Raw genomic sequence first — 17018 nt, 5'->3', positions numbered from 1 at the left:
GCTAGGTCACCAACAAATGGGTTACAGCTCACACAAGAACGCTTCCAAGGACACATTGATTGAGAGTGACAGCAGTGCAGGTGTGGAGGAAATTTTCCAGAGTTTTGCAGGTGAAGTGTTTAAATATGAATTGTCATTAGTGCCTTTTAAAGAAATGAGTTTTATTTTGTCCTTGGTGCAAACTGCACATTGAGGGAGACTGTCAGTTTTGTTTACGGATTGTAAATTTATGTAGTGGGTGAAATTTGATCAGTTGGAAAGTGAGATGGCTAAGCTTGTGATATATTTCCCCTAAATTCTCAAATGTTTATATTATATTAGGCACTCATTTGTGCTATGCAAATCAGCATATAATCCAGCACTTATAAATTTTACATTTATTCAGTGAATGACTGGGGATATGTTACAACAAGAGTTTTGATGTGATTGGCTACAATGATTTTGTTTTGAATATGAATGAGGTGAAAGCTGAAATTGAGAAGAAATATTTAAATAATATGATGGACAAAAAAGCAGAAAATAATCAGCCAGAAATGAGGAAAGATTGACATCTTTTCACTTGAGATAATGTACTTTCATGTCTTAGGACAGAATGAATCTTTTGATAGCCAGTTATCAGGATGCAGTGAGGAAGAAATGGAGACAACAAACCTCAACAAAACATTCATCACAAGACGAATGCGAAAGAAAGTTCAAAAGGTGTGTTATATATCTGGATATTTTTATCAAAGTATTTTACAGCAATTTATGTAAATGAGATTTATCCATTTTGATTGAAAGGCTGCTCTATAGTCTAGCCAAAAGATCATAAGACACATGAGCAGAAATTTGGCCATTCAGCCCATTGAGTCTGCTCGCCATTCAAACATGGCTTATAAGTTTCTCTATCCCATTCTCCCACTTTCTACCCATAACCATTGATCCCCTTGATAATCAAGAACACAGTCTTCCATGTACTCAATGACCTGGCCTCAACAGCCTTCTGTGGCAATAGCCCAGTTTAAGATTATCTGCATGGGTATATAAATAGGAAGGGTTTATTGGAATATGGGCCAAGTGCTGGCAAATGAGACTAGATTAATTTAGGATATCTGGTTGGTATGGGCGAGATGGACCGAAGGTTGTGTTTCCGTGCTGTACATCTTTATGACTCTATGACTAAGTGTTTTGGAACATAGGAAAGTAGATAAAGTTTTTTTATGAATAAAGTATATTTTTGTAGCCAAAAAAACATCAGAACTAAAATCAGATGCATATCAATTAATCACTTTTTCTTCAAAGATGGTGACTTCAGCATTGACCAATGTCTGTACTAATTAAAACCAGTAAAATATTTATTTGCAGCTATGGAATACAATCTTTAAAGAAAAATAATTGATACAGTCCAACAGACAGATCAAGTAATGACATATAAACAAAGTACTGTTGATGCTGAAATTCAGGAGTTCTGATGACATGCCATCAACCATAAGCTATTCTGCTTTTCTCTCTACATTAACTGTTGAGTATTTCCAGCATTTTCTGTTACCTAGTAATGTGTTAGTTACCTATTGGAGGTATATTTTTGGGAAATAAAGCACTTTCTAGATGATCACCTTTTGTCTATTGGACACTTTCTAGAGCAGTAGTATTGCGTATTGAGTTATATATTGTTTACCCTAACTAATCTGAGTGATACTGATTTTTATTCTTGGCATGAGTAGCAAATCATAGTAAATCCAATTCACCAATTTTATTCCTAGCACTCATTTTGGCTGAAACTGTAATCACAGCCATAATGAACATTATTATTACCTGGTTTTGAATGGATTTCTCCAAAATATGTATTGATAATGTCTGCAGCTTTTGCGGTTACCCTACCCCAGAATCTATTGAACAGCTCTAGCATTCCTGGCCTTAAAGACACAGATATTTCCATCAGTAATTTATACCTGAAGAACATGTACAAATGTTATTGCTTTGATAAAACAATCAATAGCAATGAACAGAATCAAAGAAGATTTGCCTTATATCTGTTTATAAAATGTAGACACATGTTGAATAGATTGTAACATTCCATTTCAAAATATATTTGAAAGCCTCAGTGTCAGGCTGTATAACAAAATTCATTTCACAAGTGTTAATGTTTGGATGCCTGTTGTTAGTGCTGAAGTAGTATTGGAGTTTCTTGAAGAGATATCAGAGAGCGTTGATGAGGGCAAGGCTACTGCTGTGGTGTACATGGACTTCAAAAAAGCATTTGATACAGTGACTAGGAGAAAGTGAGGACTGCAGATGCTGGAGAATAGAGTCAGAAAGTGTGGTGCTGGGAAAGCACAGCAGGTCAGGCAGCATCTGAGGAGCAGAAGATTCGATATCTCAAGCATAAGCTCTTCATCAGGAATGAAGGGGTTGCCCAAGGGGGCTGAGAGATAAATGGGAGGCGGAAAAGTAGCTGGGAATACGATAGGTAGAAGAAGATGGGAGTGAAGGCGATAGGTCAGAGAGGAGGATGGAATGGATAGGTGGGAAGGAAGATGGACAAGGAGGACCGTTCAGGAGGGTGGTGCCGAGTTCAAGGATCTGGGAAAAGGTGGGTGAGGGGAATGAGGAAACTGGTGAATTCCACATTGATCCCATGTGATTGGAGGGTCCCAAGGCGGAAGATGAGGCATTCTTTCTCCAGGTGTCGGGTGACTAGAGTATGGTGGTGAGGAGGCTCAGGACTTGCATGTCTTTGACGGAGTGGGAGGGGGAGTAAAAGTGTTCGACCATAGGGCGGTGGAATTGTTTAGTGCGTGTGTCCCAGAGGTGTTCTCTGAAACGTTACACATGTCTTGTCTCCCCAGTGTAGAGCAGACCACATTGGGAGCAACGAATACAGTAGATGACATGTGTGGAAGTACAGGTAAACCTCTGCTGGATGTGGAAGGATCCTTTGAGGCCTTGGAAGGAGGTGATGGGGGAAGTGTGTGAGCAGGTTTTGTACTTCTTGCAGTGGTAGAGGAAGGTGCCAGGAGTGGAGAGTGGGTTGGTGGGAGGTTTGGATGGAACAAGGGAGTCGCAGAGGGAATAGTCTCTAGGGAATGCATATAGGGGTGAGGAGTGAAATATATCTCCGGTCATGGGGTCTGTTTGTAGGTGGCGGAAATGGCAGAGGATGATGCGAGTATTCGGAGATTGATGTGGTGGAAGGTGAGGACCGGGCTGTGGGGGGGTTCTGTCTTTGTTGCAATTGGAGGGGTAGGGTTCAAGGCCTGAGGTGCAGGAAGTGGAGGAGATGCTTTGGAGGGCATCGTTGAACACGTGGGAGGGTAAATTGCAGTCTTTGAAGAAGGAGGCCATCTGGGATGTTCTCTGGTGGAATTGGTCCTGCTGGGAGTAGATGTGGCGGAGGCAGAGGATTTGGGAATAAGGGATTGCGTTTTTACAGGGTGGGAGGAGGTGTAGTTCAGGTAGCTGTGGGAGTTGGTAGGTTTAAAGTGGATGTCTGTGTTGAGTCGGTTGCCGGAAGTGGAGGTGTAGTCCAGGAACGGGAGGGAGGTGTCCAAGATGGTCCAGGTGAACTTGAGGTCAGAGTGGAATGTGTTTGTAGTTGATAAACTGTTCAACCTCCTCGTGGGGACACAAGGTAGCACTGATACAGTTATCGATGTAGCGGAGGAAAAGGTGGGGAACGGTGCGGGTGTAGCTGCGAAGGATGGACTGTTCCATGTATCCGATGAAGAGGGGCCCATGTGGGTGTCCATGGCTACCCCTTTGGTCTGGAGGAAGTGGGAGAAATTGTTGAGGGTGAGGACTAGTTCATTCAATCAAATGAGTGTATTAGTGCAAGGGTACTGGTTGTGTCGGCGGGAGAGGAAGATTTTAGGGCTTGGAGGCCGTCGTCATGTCGAATGGATGTGTATAGGGGCTGGATGTCCATGGTGAAGATGAGGTGTTGGGGCAGGGGACCAAAAGTCATGGAAGAGGTGGAGGGTGTGGGTCGTGTCGAATGTGTGTGGGCAATCCTGGACCAGGGAAGACATGATGGTGTCAAGGTATGCAGAGTTGTTAAAGGAGAGATTTGAGATGGCCCAGGGAAATCCCTTGTGGACTCAGACCTGTAAAGCCTCTCCTTAGGTTCGTCCTGGAGATCGTACTCTTTGGAAGTCTGAAATAAAAGATCCCCTTACAGACAGATTAGTTTAATTTTAGTTATCCCCTTTGTTTACCAGTAGCATCACTGTTACAACGTAACACTGATACCTATAAGCGAAACTAACTAGGTTCTAATAACTTAGGAGAGTAGGGTACCAGCTCTTCAAGTGACCCAGCAGGCTACTTTGATGTCCTGATACAAAGTGGCTTCCTTTATACAAAAGTTTACCAAAACATTACATGTTCTTATTAGACAGATAACAGTGAAAGACAATAACTCGTAAGGAAGAAAAGTTAATTGACAGGTCTGTGTAAGCTTGACTAATCACTCCTACAGATCCTAAGCCATTCATCAGGTGGGAAACACATACCCAGCCGAGTTAGGCGCCTGCTAACGAGATAAACTCCTCTCATAAATAGGTACCAGTCTGAGCTAATTGGCAAGTTCATAAGGTAACCTTGCACAGCTCACACGTCTGATACTGTTTTTTTATTTCAAAAATATACTTTATTCATAAAATTATTTGGATGGTCATGCCATTCTTGTGCACACATTACATTGCTTTACATGCAGACATCAAAATTTATTTTTCCTGTATACAAGTCTGTACATTTACTATCCAGCTCTTCTGCTGAGGTGTCAGTGGAACCCAAATGACTGGGTGGGCCCCCTATTCTTCTTAGGCAGGCAGATATTACACGGTGGTCTTTCCCCAACATGCCTTGGCGGTAGTTGCCCCAAGTTTCAGCGCGTCCCTCAGCACGTGGTCCTGGACCTTGGAATGTGCCAGTCTGCAACACTCAGTCGGGGTTAACTCCTTCAGCTGGAAGATCAACAGGTTTCGGACCGCCCAGAGAGCGTCCTTCACCGAGTTTATGATCCTCCAGGCACAATTGATGTTCGTCTCGGTATGCGTCCCCGGGAACAGACCGGAGAGCACGGAGTCCGACGTCATGGCTTGCTCGGGACAAATCTCGACAAACACCACTGCATTCCTCTCCAGACTTCTTCTGCATAGGCACATTCCAGAAGGAGGTGTGTGACAGTCTCGTCCTCCCCGCAGCCGCTTCGAGGACAGCGTGCGGTGCGGGAGAGAGTCCGGGCATGCATAAAGGACCTCACAGACAGAACCCTTCTCACATGTCTGATACAATTTTTTTTATTTCAAAATATACTTTATTCATAGAAATAAATATTTGGTACCTGTACAATTGGTCATGCCATTCATATATATATATATATATATATATACATTGCATGTCTTAAAATTACAGAGAACAGATTGAGTTAATCGAATTTACAGTTATCATATTTGCAGTTCTGTTTATTAATCATCCAGTCTCTTAGTATTTAGCTGAGGCTTCAGCGGAACCCAACTACTGAGTGGGCCCCCTGTTACATGATAGCAAAGGAACCCACTTTAACCTCCAGTTTATGGGGCTACCATTGTCCATTTGACTGTCCTGACTTTGGGGTAGCTGTCTGCATCCCCAGGGTGAGCACGAACTGCTGGACCCTCGCTGGGCTGAGGTAGCTGTCCAGCTCCTCACTGGGGTCATTTACGCGCTCTGGTGTCATTGAGCCAAGGCAAGGGTCCGCACTGTCCAGTTCTGTGTCTGACAGTGGGACTGTCAGAGGATCACGTCTCTCAGTTACCTGTAGCTGTAGGGCAGTGGGTAACCCCTGGTTCTCACTGGGTGGAGGGTGGACTTCGGGAGGTCTGTTGTTTCCTGGTTGGGAGGAAATGCCCTCCTCTTCACCTACAGCGCTCTGTCTCTTCTTCTGGTGATGACCCTCCTTGCGCCCGTCTTCACCATCCGAGGAGCTGGCCGTACCTCCCTCGTGCAGCTGTCGTTTCCCTCTTTGCTTTGGGTGCCTGGCAGGATTTTCTTTTCCTGTTTTTAACAGGTATCCACTCCTCTGCCTTCTCGATTACCTCCTCCTCCATTGCTTCCATCTGCCCAGCTAGAGCTAGGATCAGCTGCTGTGTCTCTCCGCTGGCTGCCACCTCCTCTGCTCCAGGTTGTTCTTCTTTCTGGGTGCCACCAGACTCCGTTTCCCTGCTGTCTGGGTGGATCTTGCTGATCTTTGGGGGTCCCTGGCTCACATTGCCACCTCCGGCCATCTGTGCATAAGTGCCCCCCCCCCCCAACGTGTTGGGGCAGGTCTTTTACATGTGGCCCGCCTCTCTGCACAGGTTGCAGCTCTTTGTCCCAACTTCCCGCAGGTTTGGCACACTTTTGGCTGCCCTGCATATGTCAGGTAGCCTCTGCTCCCTCCAATTGCGAAGCTCGAGGGGGGGTGGAGGATGTTCCCGTTGTCATCGACCCTCAGGGTTACCCTGACCTGCCGCTTACTGGTCCAGATCCCGAAGGGGTCGACCACATTGGTGCTTTCTCCCTCGACTTGGATACAATTATTTTACAAAATGGCTTCTTAGCAAGGAGGGCAAACTTTTGACCATAAAATAGCTTCCTGACACATTGTAATAGAATCTCTTCAATGTTAGGCTTAGAATAATTTCCTGCTTTTTAAGCACTGAATCATTCTGTACCTGAAGCTGAGATGTTACCGTCAGGTTGCATTTAAACTGACTCATTAGTCTTTGAATTAACATGCTTTCTTTTCAGAGTTGTGATTCAAATTCAAATAAGACATAAAATCTGATTAGCTAGAATTGACAAGTGGGGCAGTTTTCTAAGGTCTGTAGAGTGGTCTGCAAGAACAGCAAGTAGGTTAAAGCTTCATCAATATTACCTTTTACAGTGTTTGTATTTAATAATTGGTAATGGCTACTCAATATCATCATAAAGTCCCAAAATGCAATTAAATTCAATCCATAGCAGATAAGCACCAAGAGTTAATTTTCTACTGGCTCCAACAGCCTCAGCACTAAAATGGTCTCTCTCTCTCTCTAGTGTCCTTTTGAACTCTCAAGTCAGGGTTTTGTAACAGCAAAGTTTTTTTCTCTCTGTGTCTGCCCCGTTGGCAAGGGGTAATAAGAATCCATTATAATTAACAGTATCTGACCGTTAATTACAAAACTTTTCATAGTACCGAGTTTCATTTCAGGGTCAGAATCAAACACTGTCATTAATTTCACAAGGGAACGGCTGTGAGTGTTATCATTTGGTGTCCTGTTCACACAGATTCACCGATGCTAAGGCAAATATTCTTAATTGCTTTACAGCATCCTGTTATCACTTGATGAGCCCAGATGTCCCAATCTTCCGCATTCCTTGAGTCCCCTCCTTTTTCTGAGCCTTCCTGCCTATCTATTTTCTAATGCAGTAAATGTGTTCTATAATTCAGCATTACGTTTTAGTCAAAAGACAAGTTTTAAGGCTATAGACTTTCTCAGAGTTAGGTTCAGTGGGGCAGAAGCAGGCTGAGATGATGGGTTGACCAGGGCATTCAGGTTGTGAATTTTGGGTAGAAGGTAGAACTGGATGGTGCGGGGTTCCCGGACTATGAGGATGATTCTGGGTGGCATGAGAGATGATAGTTTGGTGATGGGAGGTGAGATCATGGTCAAGGGGGCTGTGGATGGTTTTTTTTAGATTAGATTAGATTACTTACAGTGTGGAAACAGGCCCTTCAGCCCAACAAGTCCACACCGACCCGCCGAAGCGCAACCCACCCATACCCCTACATTTACCCCTTTAACCTAACACTATGGGCAATTTAGCGTGGCCAATTCACCTGACCTGCACATCTTTTGGACTGTGGGAGGAAACCGGAGCACCCGGAGGAAACCCACGCAGACACGGGGAGAATGTGAAAACTCCACACAGTCAGTCGCCTGAGTCGGGAATTGAACTCGGGTCTCTGGCGCTGTGAGGCAGCAGTGCTAACCACTGTGCCACTGTGCCGCCCACCATGGTATGGGAGATGATGTTGGGGAATGTCTGAGAGATGATGGTTCATTATCCTTCATCAGGAATGTTGGGGGGGGGGGTGGGTGGGGGGCGGCATGTAGCTGAGAGATAAATAGAAGGGTGGGAGTAGGGCCGAGGGACAGTAGCTGGGAAGGCGATAGGTAGATGGAGATGGGTGTTGATGGTAATAGGTCGGAGGGGAGGGTGGAGCGGATAGGTGGGAAGGAAGAACAGGTAGAACAGCTCAAGAGGGCGGTGCTGAGTTGGAGGGTTGAATCTGGCATGAGGTGGAGGGAGGGGAGATGAGGAAACTGGTGAAATCGATGTTGATGCCGTATGGTTGGAGGGTCCCAAGGCAGAAGGAGGCGTTCTTCCTCCAGGCATCAGGTGGCTTGGATTTGGTGGTGGAGGAGGCCCAGGACTTGCATGTCCTTGGTGGAGTGGGAAGGGGAGTTGAAGTGGTTGGCCACAGGGCAGTGGGGTTGTTTGATGCGTGTGTCCCAGAGATGTTCCCTGAAACGTTACATGAGTTGGCATACTGTCTCCCCAATGTAGAGGAGGCCACATCGAGAGCCACGGATACACTAGATGAGGTATTTGGATGTGCAGAAAAATCTCTGCTAGATGTGGAAAGACCCTTTGGGGCCTTGGATGGTGGTGAGGTGGGAGGTGTGGGCACAGGTTTTATACCTCTTGCAGCATAAAGGGAAGGTGCCAGGAGTGGAGGCTGGTTTAGTGGGGGGTGTGGACCTAATAAGGGAGTCGTGGAGGGAATGGTCTCTGCGGCATGCCAATAGGGGTGGGGAGAAAAATATATCTCTGGTGATGGGGTCTGATTGTAGGTGGTAAAATGGCGGAGGATGATGTGTTGTCTGATTGTAGGTAGCAGAAATAGTTTTTCTTGCAGGTGGCAGAAATGGTTTCTGATTGTAGGTGTTGGTATAGTGCCACATAACAGACTTGTGAGAAAAATACAGCTTCTGGAAGAAAGGAGACAGTAGCTGTGTAGCTACAAAATTGGATGAGGGATAGGAAATGATCAATGGATATTTTTCAGGCTAAGGGAAAGTTTGCAATGGAATACCCCAGTGATTGGTATAGGGGCTCTTTTCCTGACTTAGTAAGCTAGGATGAAATGTGGTAAGTTGTGGGTTGGATATAAGTAAATGGTAAGAAACTGTTCATAAAAAGTTAGAGAACAAGCGGGCACAGCAATAAGGCAATTAACCAAAGAAGTAAATGTGATATAAGAAAGAACTTCTTCACACATTGACTGATTAGGATCTGGAACATACTGTTGAATTATGGTGGAAGCAAGTTCAATTCAGGCATTCAAGAAGGCATTAGATAATTATTTGAACAGGAACAACTTTCAGGGTTATGGGGAAAAGGGAGGGGAATGGCACTGAGCCATTATGCTTATTTAGAAAACCAGTGCAGACATGATGGGCCAAAATGCCTCGTTTTGTGCTGAAGCAATTCTGTGATTCTGTGCAATTTTCATTCTCATGACTGTACCTATCTGCTTAGCAGCTTCCCAGCCTATAGTGAGTGCCATGGCATCCGCAGTCCACACCATCGGTAGCCATGTAATTTCCCATTGGTGTGTGTGGCCTATTCCTTGGCTGACTTGATTCTTTTAAGATTGGTCTACATGTGGTATCTTAAAGTTGCCAGTGTTAGCATGTGCATGGTGAGTTCCCCATTGCTTGATGCTTATGTACCCATGCAGTTTAAAGGTGACTTTGCATAACACTCTGCTGACTATAGCTTTGATCTATTTCTGCTTCCTCAAAAGAAGCTGCATTCATGCTTATCTAGTCTCTGTTATTGGTAGGTAGACTGTAATGAGCTATAAGTGTTGATAGCAGTTGCCACTAATTGCCTTTCTCCTACCAGCAGCTACATCTCCTCATCTATCATCCTCTCCCAACTTTCACCCTCCCAATGACAGCAACCTCTGGCACAGATATTAGCTGTCATTGACCTGTTCTAGCCCATAGACACTGACTGCAATCTGTTACACTTCCAAAGTGTCAGCAGCAAATTCAGCTCAAGAGGCACATCAGCCCAGCCAAAACCTGACCCTTTGTAAGCATCCATGTGTGTATTTTGAGCAAGAATCTTTAGATAGCAATTAAGAGCAACAGTCACAGTTTGTTCTTGCCTCTCAGTGATTTCGAGGCCACTTGCAGCATAACTACTGCCACCATGACTGAGATTGAATCTTAGACATTCTTGGTCTGCATGGCTCAGCTACAATTTGGATAAAGTTCATGAACCATTAGGGGAGCCTGCGGTTTTTTTCTGCAAAATATTATTGTGGAACTTCTTAAAGAAGAAAGCCTGAGGTGTTTGGAAGGATTGATCACTTCTTAGTGTTAATTGCATGTATGGCTTAAGAGGTGGCATGAATTAATTTTGTTCAATGTAATGTTTTCAGGAAAAGATGTACCACTCGTCAATGTCAGATTCATCCCTCAGTGTGTCTGATGAGTTTTTCACTCCCAATCCCGAAATGGTCTCTGTTTGTTCTGAAACTTCAACTAATGTCGACCTCAACTCAAATCAACTTACCAAAGAGGTAAAATGGAACTAATTCACCAGGTATTATCAATTCCACAATGCTCATGGCTCCCGTGAGCTGTCTTTACTTTTCCTTTTAACATTCTTGTGGACTATTTTATTCACTCATTATTTTCTGCTATATCCTTGCTGCGGTGAAATTTAAAATGAGGAATTCTGTGATGTGGAAGGTTTAGAGAAGTTGGGATAAAAATAAAATATTACACATCCTAAAAAAATTGAGATATAAATAAAATGCTATGTACACTGAGGAGAACGAAACAGAGTTAACCTTTTAGATCAATAACCTTTTATTAGAACTGAGGAACATCAGGTTTTAAGGCCAGGATTGAAACTTACTTGAAAACTGTTAACTCTCCAACTTCTTCCGATTCTGGTAAAAGGCCTCAGACGTGAAATGTTACCTTAGTTTCTCTCTTCACTGATATCATCAGATCTGCTATTTTTTCCAGCATTTTCTGCCTTTATGCTATAGAATCTGGGATTGTTTTCTTTAAAGCAGAACAAGGAGGAGGCAAAGGGAAAATTTAATCGAGGTTTTCAAAATTCTTTGACGGTTTGTTAGCATATGCAAAGCTGATTCCTTTGGCAGGAGTATTGATAACCAGAGGACACAGAGTTAAGGTAATTGGCAAATGAACCTCATGATAAATAAGTATTTTTCTTTATATAGTGAGTTGTTATGATTCATCTGAAAGAGTGGTGATAACAAATTCAGTAGGAACTTTCAAATAGGGAATTGGATAAATGTTAGAAATAGGAAAGTTTGCTGAGGAAAGAGGGGAATAGACTCATCAAGCCTTTTACTGTAACCGCTCTTTCCCAGAAACTCTAGACTTCCAATGCCTTTTGTTCTTTCTATAATCTGCCAGTACTTGAATTACAAAATGTGACTTCGCCTAATCACTCCTTGATTTACATAATTTCTGTGATCAGTTCTACCTTTGATGATGTCTTGCACTATGTCTTTGACCTTCCATTGGATTTCTCAGTTAAGTATAAAACCTCATAGATAAGCAAAACCTCAAACTTCAGTTCTGTGAAAAATGAATTTAGAATGACTTATATTTTAAAAAAATGTAATGGCCTGATAAACTACTGGGACATTTAACTAACAAATGAGAGGAAATATGTCAACCTTTTACTCCAGGACATTGTCCCGGTGTGAAAGCAGGAGATATGTGTTCTACTTAGCAAACAAAATCTTTACTAAGAGAAAATTTAATTTCCTTTTATAGTCCACTAGTTTTGAAGAAGAGTTAGAAATTACCACAGCGATTTATCAGAAAAATGCAAGCTCTTCCAGAAGCTCAAGCAGTTTCGATACTGATGGTGTTGGTAAGTACGTCAACAGTTTGTCAAGGGAGTTGTAATAGATCATAGTGTTGCAATCATCATTTGTAGATGTTTTGTAATTTTTGGAAATAGGCAGCTTCCTCAGTTTTGAATGTAATTTATGAGTAAAAGATACAGTATGAATATGTGTGCTCCCACTAGCAATCAGCTCAATTCTTGAATTACTAGAACCATTCACTGCGCAGAATGATGTTGTTACCTAATGAAAAATCACACAGTAGTAGTTGAACACCTTCAGAATAAACCCTGCGATCATACAAGTAGTGCACAGTGTACCTTGTAATCCAGCTTGATGAGGTTAGTGTCATTGGTGCAACATCAATCACTCATTTAGATGCTTGAGTTGGCCTGATGGTTAAAGGATTCACTAGTGTTGGAAAATGCTGGTCACTCTAGCATGTGCTCCTTCAGGTATCAACAATCCTTTACTACTTCACACAGTTGACAGCCTCAGTGTGAACTGTATGTCAAGATGGGGAGGGTTATACCACAGTTAAGTTTGATTCCCTTCCTAAATAATGTTGGCATGCATGCACTGGCAAGCAGTCAGGTGCAAGAACATTTACTATGTACCCCTCCCTAGCCCAAGAGAACTGCTGCTTATTGTAGCACCTAGTGTGTTTCCAAGCTGAGATTAGAGATCGACCCCAGGATCTTGATTCAGATGGCCACATCACTAGGAAGGAAAAAATATGCTCTTAAAACATCCAGTTACACTGTTATTGCCACTTTACAAATAAACTGCAGTTAAATATTGATGAAATGATGATAGCAGAAGTTCAACTGATCATATCACAATTTGCTTCTTAGACAGCAATGACTGGTTAATTAGCAGGGCAAAACCAGGGCAACTTATATTTTCATGTCAAAGTGAACCTTCTAGGAATCAGTGAGAAGATTGAAGCAAGAAACCAAAAATGAAACATGTTTTGTCCTTGATTACAAAAATAACTTCATTTGTATGTCTTGACAGTAGAAGGAAACAGAAGCAAGGATGAAGACCAGAGCAGTTGTACACCTTCATCTGGGTAAGTAGTTACATGAATAAATATTTAACTCTTGTCTTGTACATTGGAATGATTTAAGGTTTTCTGGAGGCTAAATTTGTGACTAGCCCACTGGTATCTTGTACAAATTCTCCACCTCTTCCTATGCATCCAGCATAGATTCAAATTCCTCAGGGACGTTTATCCATTTTATTTTTATCTGGCTGCGGTCCATTTTCTGGTTCCATGCAATGTGTAGAAACACATATCCTTTCTCTCCTGTGAAAAGGAAATGATCTTGACTAAAGTTGGTGCTCACTTTTCTTGCCCAGGCAAGATAACATTGTCTAAACTGCCAGCATTTTGTACCTACCCATTGTGTAAAGCCTAGCTTTTTCTTTTGACTGTTTCTCATTTGGTATTTTATACAAAACTGTTTGAGCTGCTTCATATGTCTACACCTTTAAAACATTCTTTGGCTTTTTTCCACTACACATCCTAATTTGTTACTGTATCTAAAATACCAAATGCCCAATGTGCTGCTGTGACACTGGACAATAAAAGGGGAACTCCTGCTAAACTGCATATAATGCAATATTAAAGCTCAAGAAACTGATAATTAGACTGTGCTTTTCCAGTGCCACACTTTTCGAATCTGATCTCCAGCATCTGCAGTCCTCACTTTCTCCCAGTTAGACTGTGAGTGTCTGATAAATATAGCAATATACTATATAGATTTTATTAGTTTCATACAAAGTATAAAATTGACTCTGGACTGCATAAAATCTCATGGCAACAAGTCAAAAAGGGGTGAGGAACTCTCCTGCTGATAACAACCTAACACCTCTCCTCAGCTGATAATTCGGTTCTCCATATTGAACCTTTGGAGAAAGCACTGAGGGTGACAAGGGCACACAATGTACTGTGTTGGGGGACTGAATGTCCATCACCAAGAGTGAGTTGGTATCACCATTGACCAAGCTGGCCAAGTCACAAAACATTTAGCTGCTAGATTGGGCCTGGGAAGACAGTGGTGGAGTCACCATGACAGAAAAATGTACTTGATCTTGACCTCATCAAATTACTTATAGGAGATACATAAGTCCATGATACTATTGGTAGGAGTGATCACCACTTGTCCTTGTGGAGGCAAAATCCCATCTTCACATTGAGAAAACCTTCCATGGTGTGTGCAATCACTACTGTGATGTATTAGGTAAGACTTTGAATAGATCTAACAACTCAAGACTGGGTACCGATGAGGTTCTGTGTATCCAGCAGAATTGTATTTAACCCCACAGTCTATAATCTCATAATTCAGTATATCCCCCACCGTACCATTGCCATAGAACCAAATGGTAAACCCTGTTTCAATGAAGAATGCAAGAGGGCGTACCAAAAACTGCATCAAAAGCTGCATTTTGTGCCTAAAGACGAAATGTCAACCCGCTGAAGCTACAAACAGGATTATTTACATTCCAAACAAATAAGCAGTGTGTGATAAACAGGGCTAAGAGATCCCACAAACAACAGATCAGATTTAACCTGTGCAGTCCTGTCATATCCAGTTATAGAGTCAGAGTCCTACAGCATAGAGACAGGCCCTTTGACCCAAACTGGTCCATGACAACCAGAATGTCCACCACACTAATCCGTTTCCCTGCACTTGGCCCATAACCTTCTAAACTTTTCCTATCCATGTATTTCATAGAGTCAGAGAATTTAGAGATGCACAGTACGGAAACAGGCCCTTCGATCCAACTCGCCCATGCCGACCAGATATCCCAACCTAATCTAGTCCCATTTGCCAGCACTTAGAGTCATAGAGAAATAGAGATGTACAGCATGAAAACAGACCCTTCAGTCCAACCTGTCCATGCTAACCAATTATCCCAACCCAATCTAGCCCAACCTGCCAGCACCCGGCCCATATCCCTCCAAACCCTTCCTATTCATATGCCCATCCAAATGCCTCTTAAATGTTGCAATTGTACCAGCCTCCACCACTTCCTCTGGCAGCTCATTCCATAAACATACCACCTTCTGTGTGAAAACGTTGCCCCGTAGGTCTTTTTTATATCTTTCCCCTCTCAGCCTAAACCTATGCCCTCTAGTTCTGGACTCTCTGACCCCAGGGAAAATATCTTGTTTGTTTACCCTATCCATGCCCCTCATAATTTTGTAAACCTCTATAAGGTCACCTTTCAGCCTCCGACGCTCCAGGGAAAACAGTCCCTGTCTATTCAGCCTCTCCCTGTAGCTCAAATCCTCCAACACTGGCAACATGCTTGTAAATCTTTTCTGAACCCTTTCAAGTTTCACAACATCCTTCCAATAGGAGAGAGACCAGAATTGTACACAGTATTCCAAAAGTAGCCTAACCAATGTCCTGTACAGCCACAACATGATCCACCAACGCCTATACTCAATGCTCTGTCCAATAAAAGAAAACATACCAAATGCCTTCTTCATTATTCTATCTACCTGCAACCCCACTTTCAAGGAACTATGAACCTGCACTCTAAGCTCTCTTTGCTCAGCAGCACTCCAAAGCTGGCTGCAAAATATTAAAGGAATATAAATACTATGCAAAAAGTTTTAATTTAAAAATCTGATCAAATGCAGAGGTTTTTGAAACGATATGTGCCAAAGGCATATATCTGGGGTTTGGCAATCGATCAGTCACAATCTCAGTTAATGGTAGAATGGGCTCAAGGGGCTAAATGCCTTTTAAATGTTGCTAATGTACCAGCCTCAACCACTTCTGCTGGCAGCCGATTCCATGTGCGTACCACCCTCAAGTTTCCTTTTATTCTTTCCTCTCTAACCTTAAACTGATGAGGTCTAGGCTTTGATTCCCCCAACCCTGGGATAAAGATTGAGTGCATTCACCTTATTCATGCCGCTCATGATCTTACACATTAATATAAGATCCCCCCTCAGTCTCCTACACTCTAAAGAAAAAAGTCCAACCGTTCCCTATAACTCTGACCATTGAGTCCTGAAAGCATCCTTGTAAATTTCTTCTGCACTCTTTGCAGATTAGTAACATTCTTCCTTTCGCAAGGTGACCAAAACTGAACACAGTACTCCAAGTGCAGCCTCACCAACATCCTGTACAAATGCAACATAACTTCCCAATTTCTATACTCAAAGCCCTGACTGATAAAGGCCAGTGTGCCAAAAGCCGTCTTCACTGCTCTGTCTACCTGTGACTCCACTTTCAGGGAACCATATACCTAAACTCCAAGGTCCCTCTGTTCCGCTATACTCCTTAAGACCCTACCTTTCACCATGAAACTTCTGCCTTGATTTGACTTCCCAAAATGCAAGACCTCACACTTACCTATATTAAACTCAATTTGTCATTTCTCGACCCACTTCCCCAGCTGATCAAGGTCCTGCTGCAATTTCTGATAACCTTCCTCACTGTTCATTATACCACCTATTTTAGTGTCATCTGCAAACTTACTAATCATGCCTGTACATTCTCATCCAGATCCTTGATAGAGATAAAAAAAAAAACAGTAATGGGCCCAGCACCAATCCCTGAGGCAGTCCACTAGTCACAGGCCTCCAGGTGAGAACCATCCTTCCACTATTAGGAGAAAGTGAGGATTGCAGATGCTGGAGATCAGAGTCGAGCCTTCTGATGAAGGGCTTATGCCCACAATGTTGATTCGTCTGCTCCTCGGAGGCTGCCTGACCTGCTGTGCTTTTCCAGCACCACACTCTTGACATCCTTCTAATATTACCCTCTGCTTCCTACCTTGAAGCCAATTGTGTATCCAATTAGCCAGCTCCCCCTGGATTCCATGCAATCTAACTTTCCAGCCTACCATGCAGAAACTTATCAAAGGCCTTACTGTAGACTACGTCTAATGCCTTGCCCTCATCAACTTTACTGGTTACTGCATTAAAGAACTTTGACAAATTTGTGAGGCATAATTTCCTACGCACAAAATCATGCTGACTATTCCTAATTAAACCCTGTCTTTCCAAATGCATATATATCTTAGAGTCTTCTCAAGTAGCTTACCTACCACAATTGAGAATGATGGTGGGCAATTAAACAACTCACTGGTGGAGGAG

The 17018-nt window shown here is 42.9% G+C and overlaps 1 protein-coding gene across 1 annotated transcript in view; it reads left to right on the top strand.

The window, feature by feature from the left end:
- LOC122564209 (uncharacterized) overlaps positions 1-17018 on the top strand; it is a 49019-nt gene continuing 32001 nt past the window's right edge. The window contains exons 1-5 of the mRNA XM_087977218.1: positions 1-110; positions 587-699; positions 10442-10582; positions 11823-11922; positions 12914-12968. Of these exons, the coding sequence (XP_087833344.1) occupies positions 17-110; positions 587-699; positions 10442-10582; positions 11823-11922; positions 12914-12968 (503 nt within the window). The 5' untranslated portion in view covers positions 1-16. The remainder of the gene's footprint in view (positions 111-586; positions 700-10441; positions 10583-11822; positions 11923-12913; positions 12969-17018) is intronic.

The sequence above is a fragment of the Chiloscyllium plagiosum genome, unplaced genomic scaffold, assembly GCF_037043375.1.
Source record: "Chiloscyllium plagiosum isolate Xiang-an unplaced genomic scaffold, Cpla_swu_hap1 HiC_scaffold_31, whole genome shotgun sequence".
Taxonomy (NCBI): domain Eukaryota; kingdom Metazoa; phylum Chordata; class Chondrichthyes; order Orectolobiformes; family Hemiscylliidae; genus Chiloscyllium; species Chiloscyllium plagiosum.
This window is presented reverse-complemented; position numbering and strand designations above follow the sequence as displayed.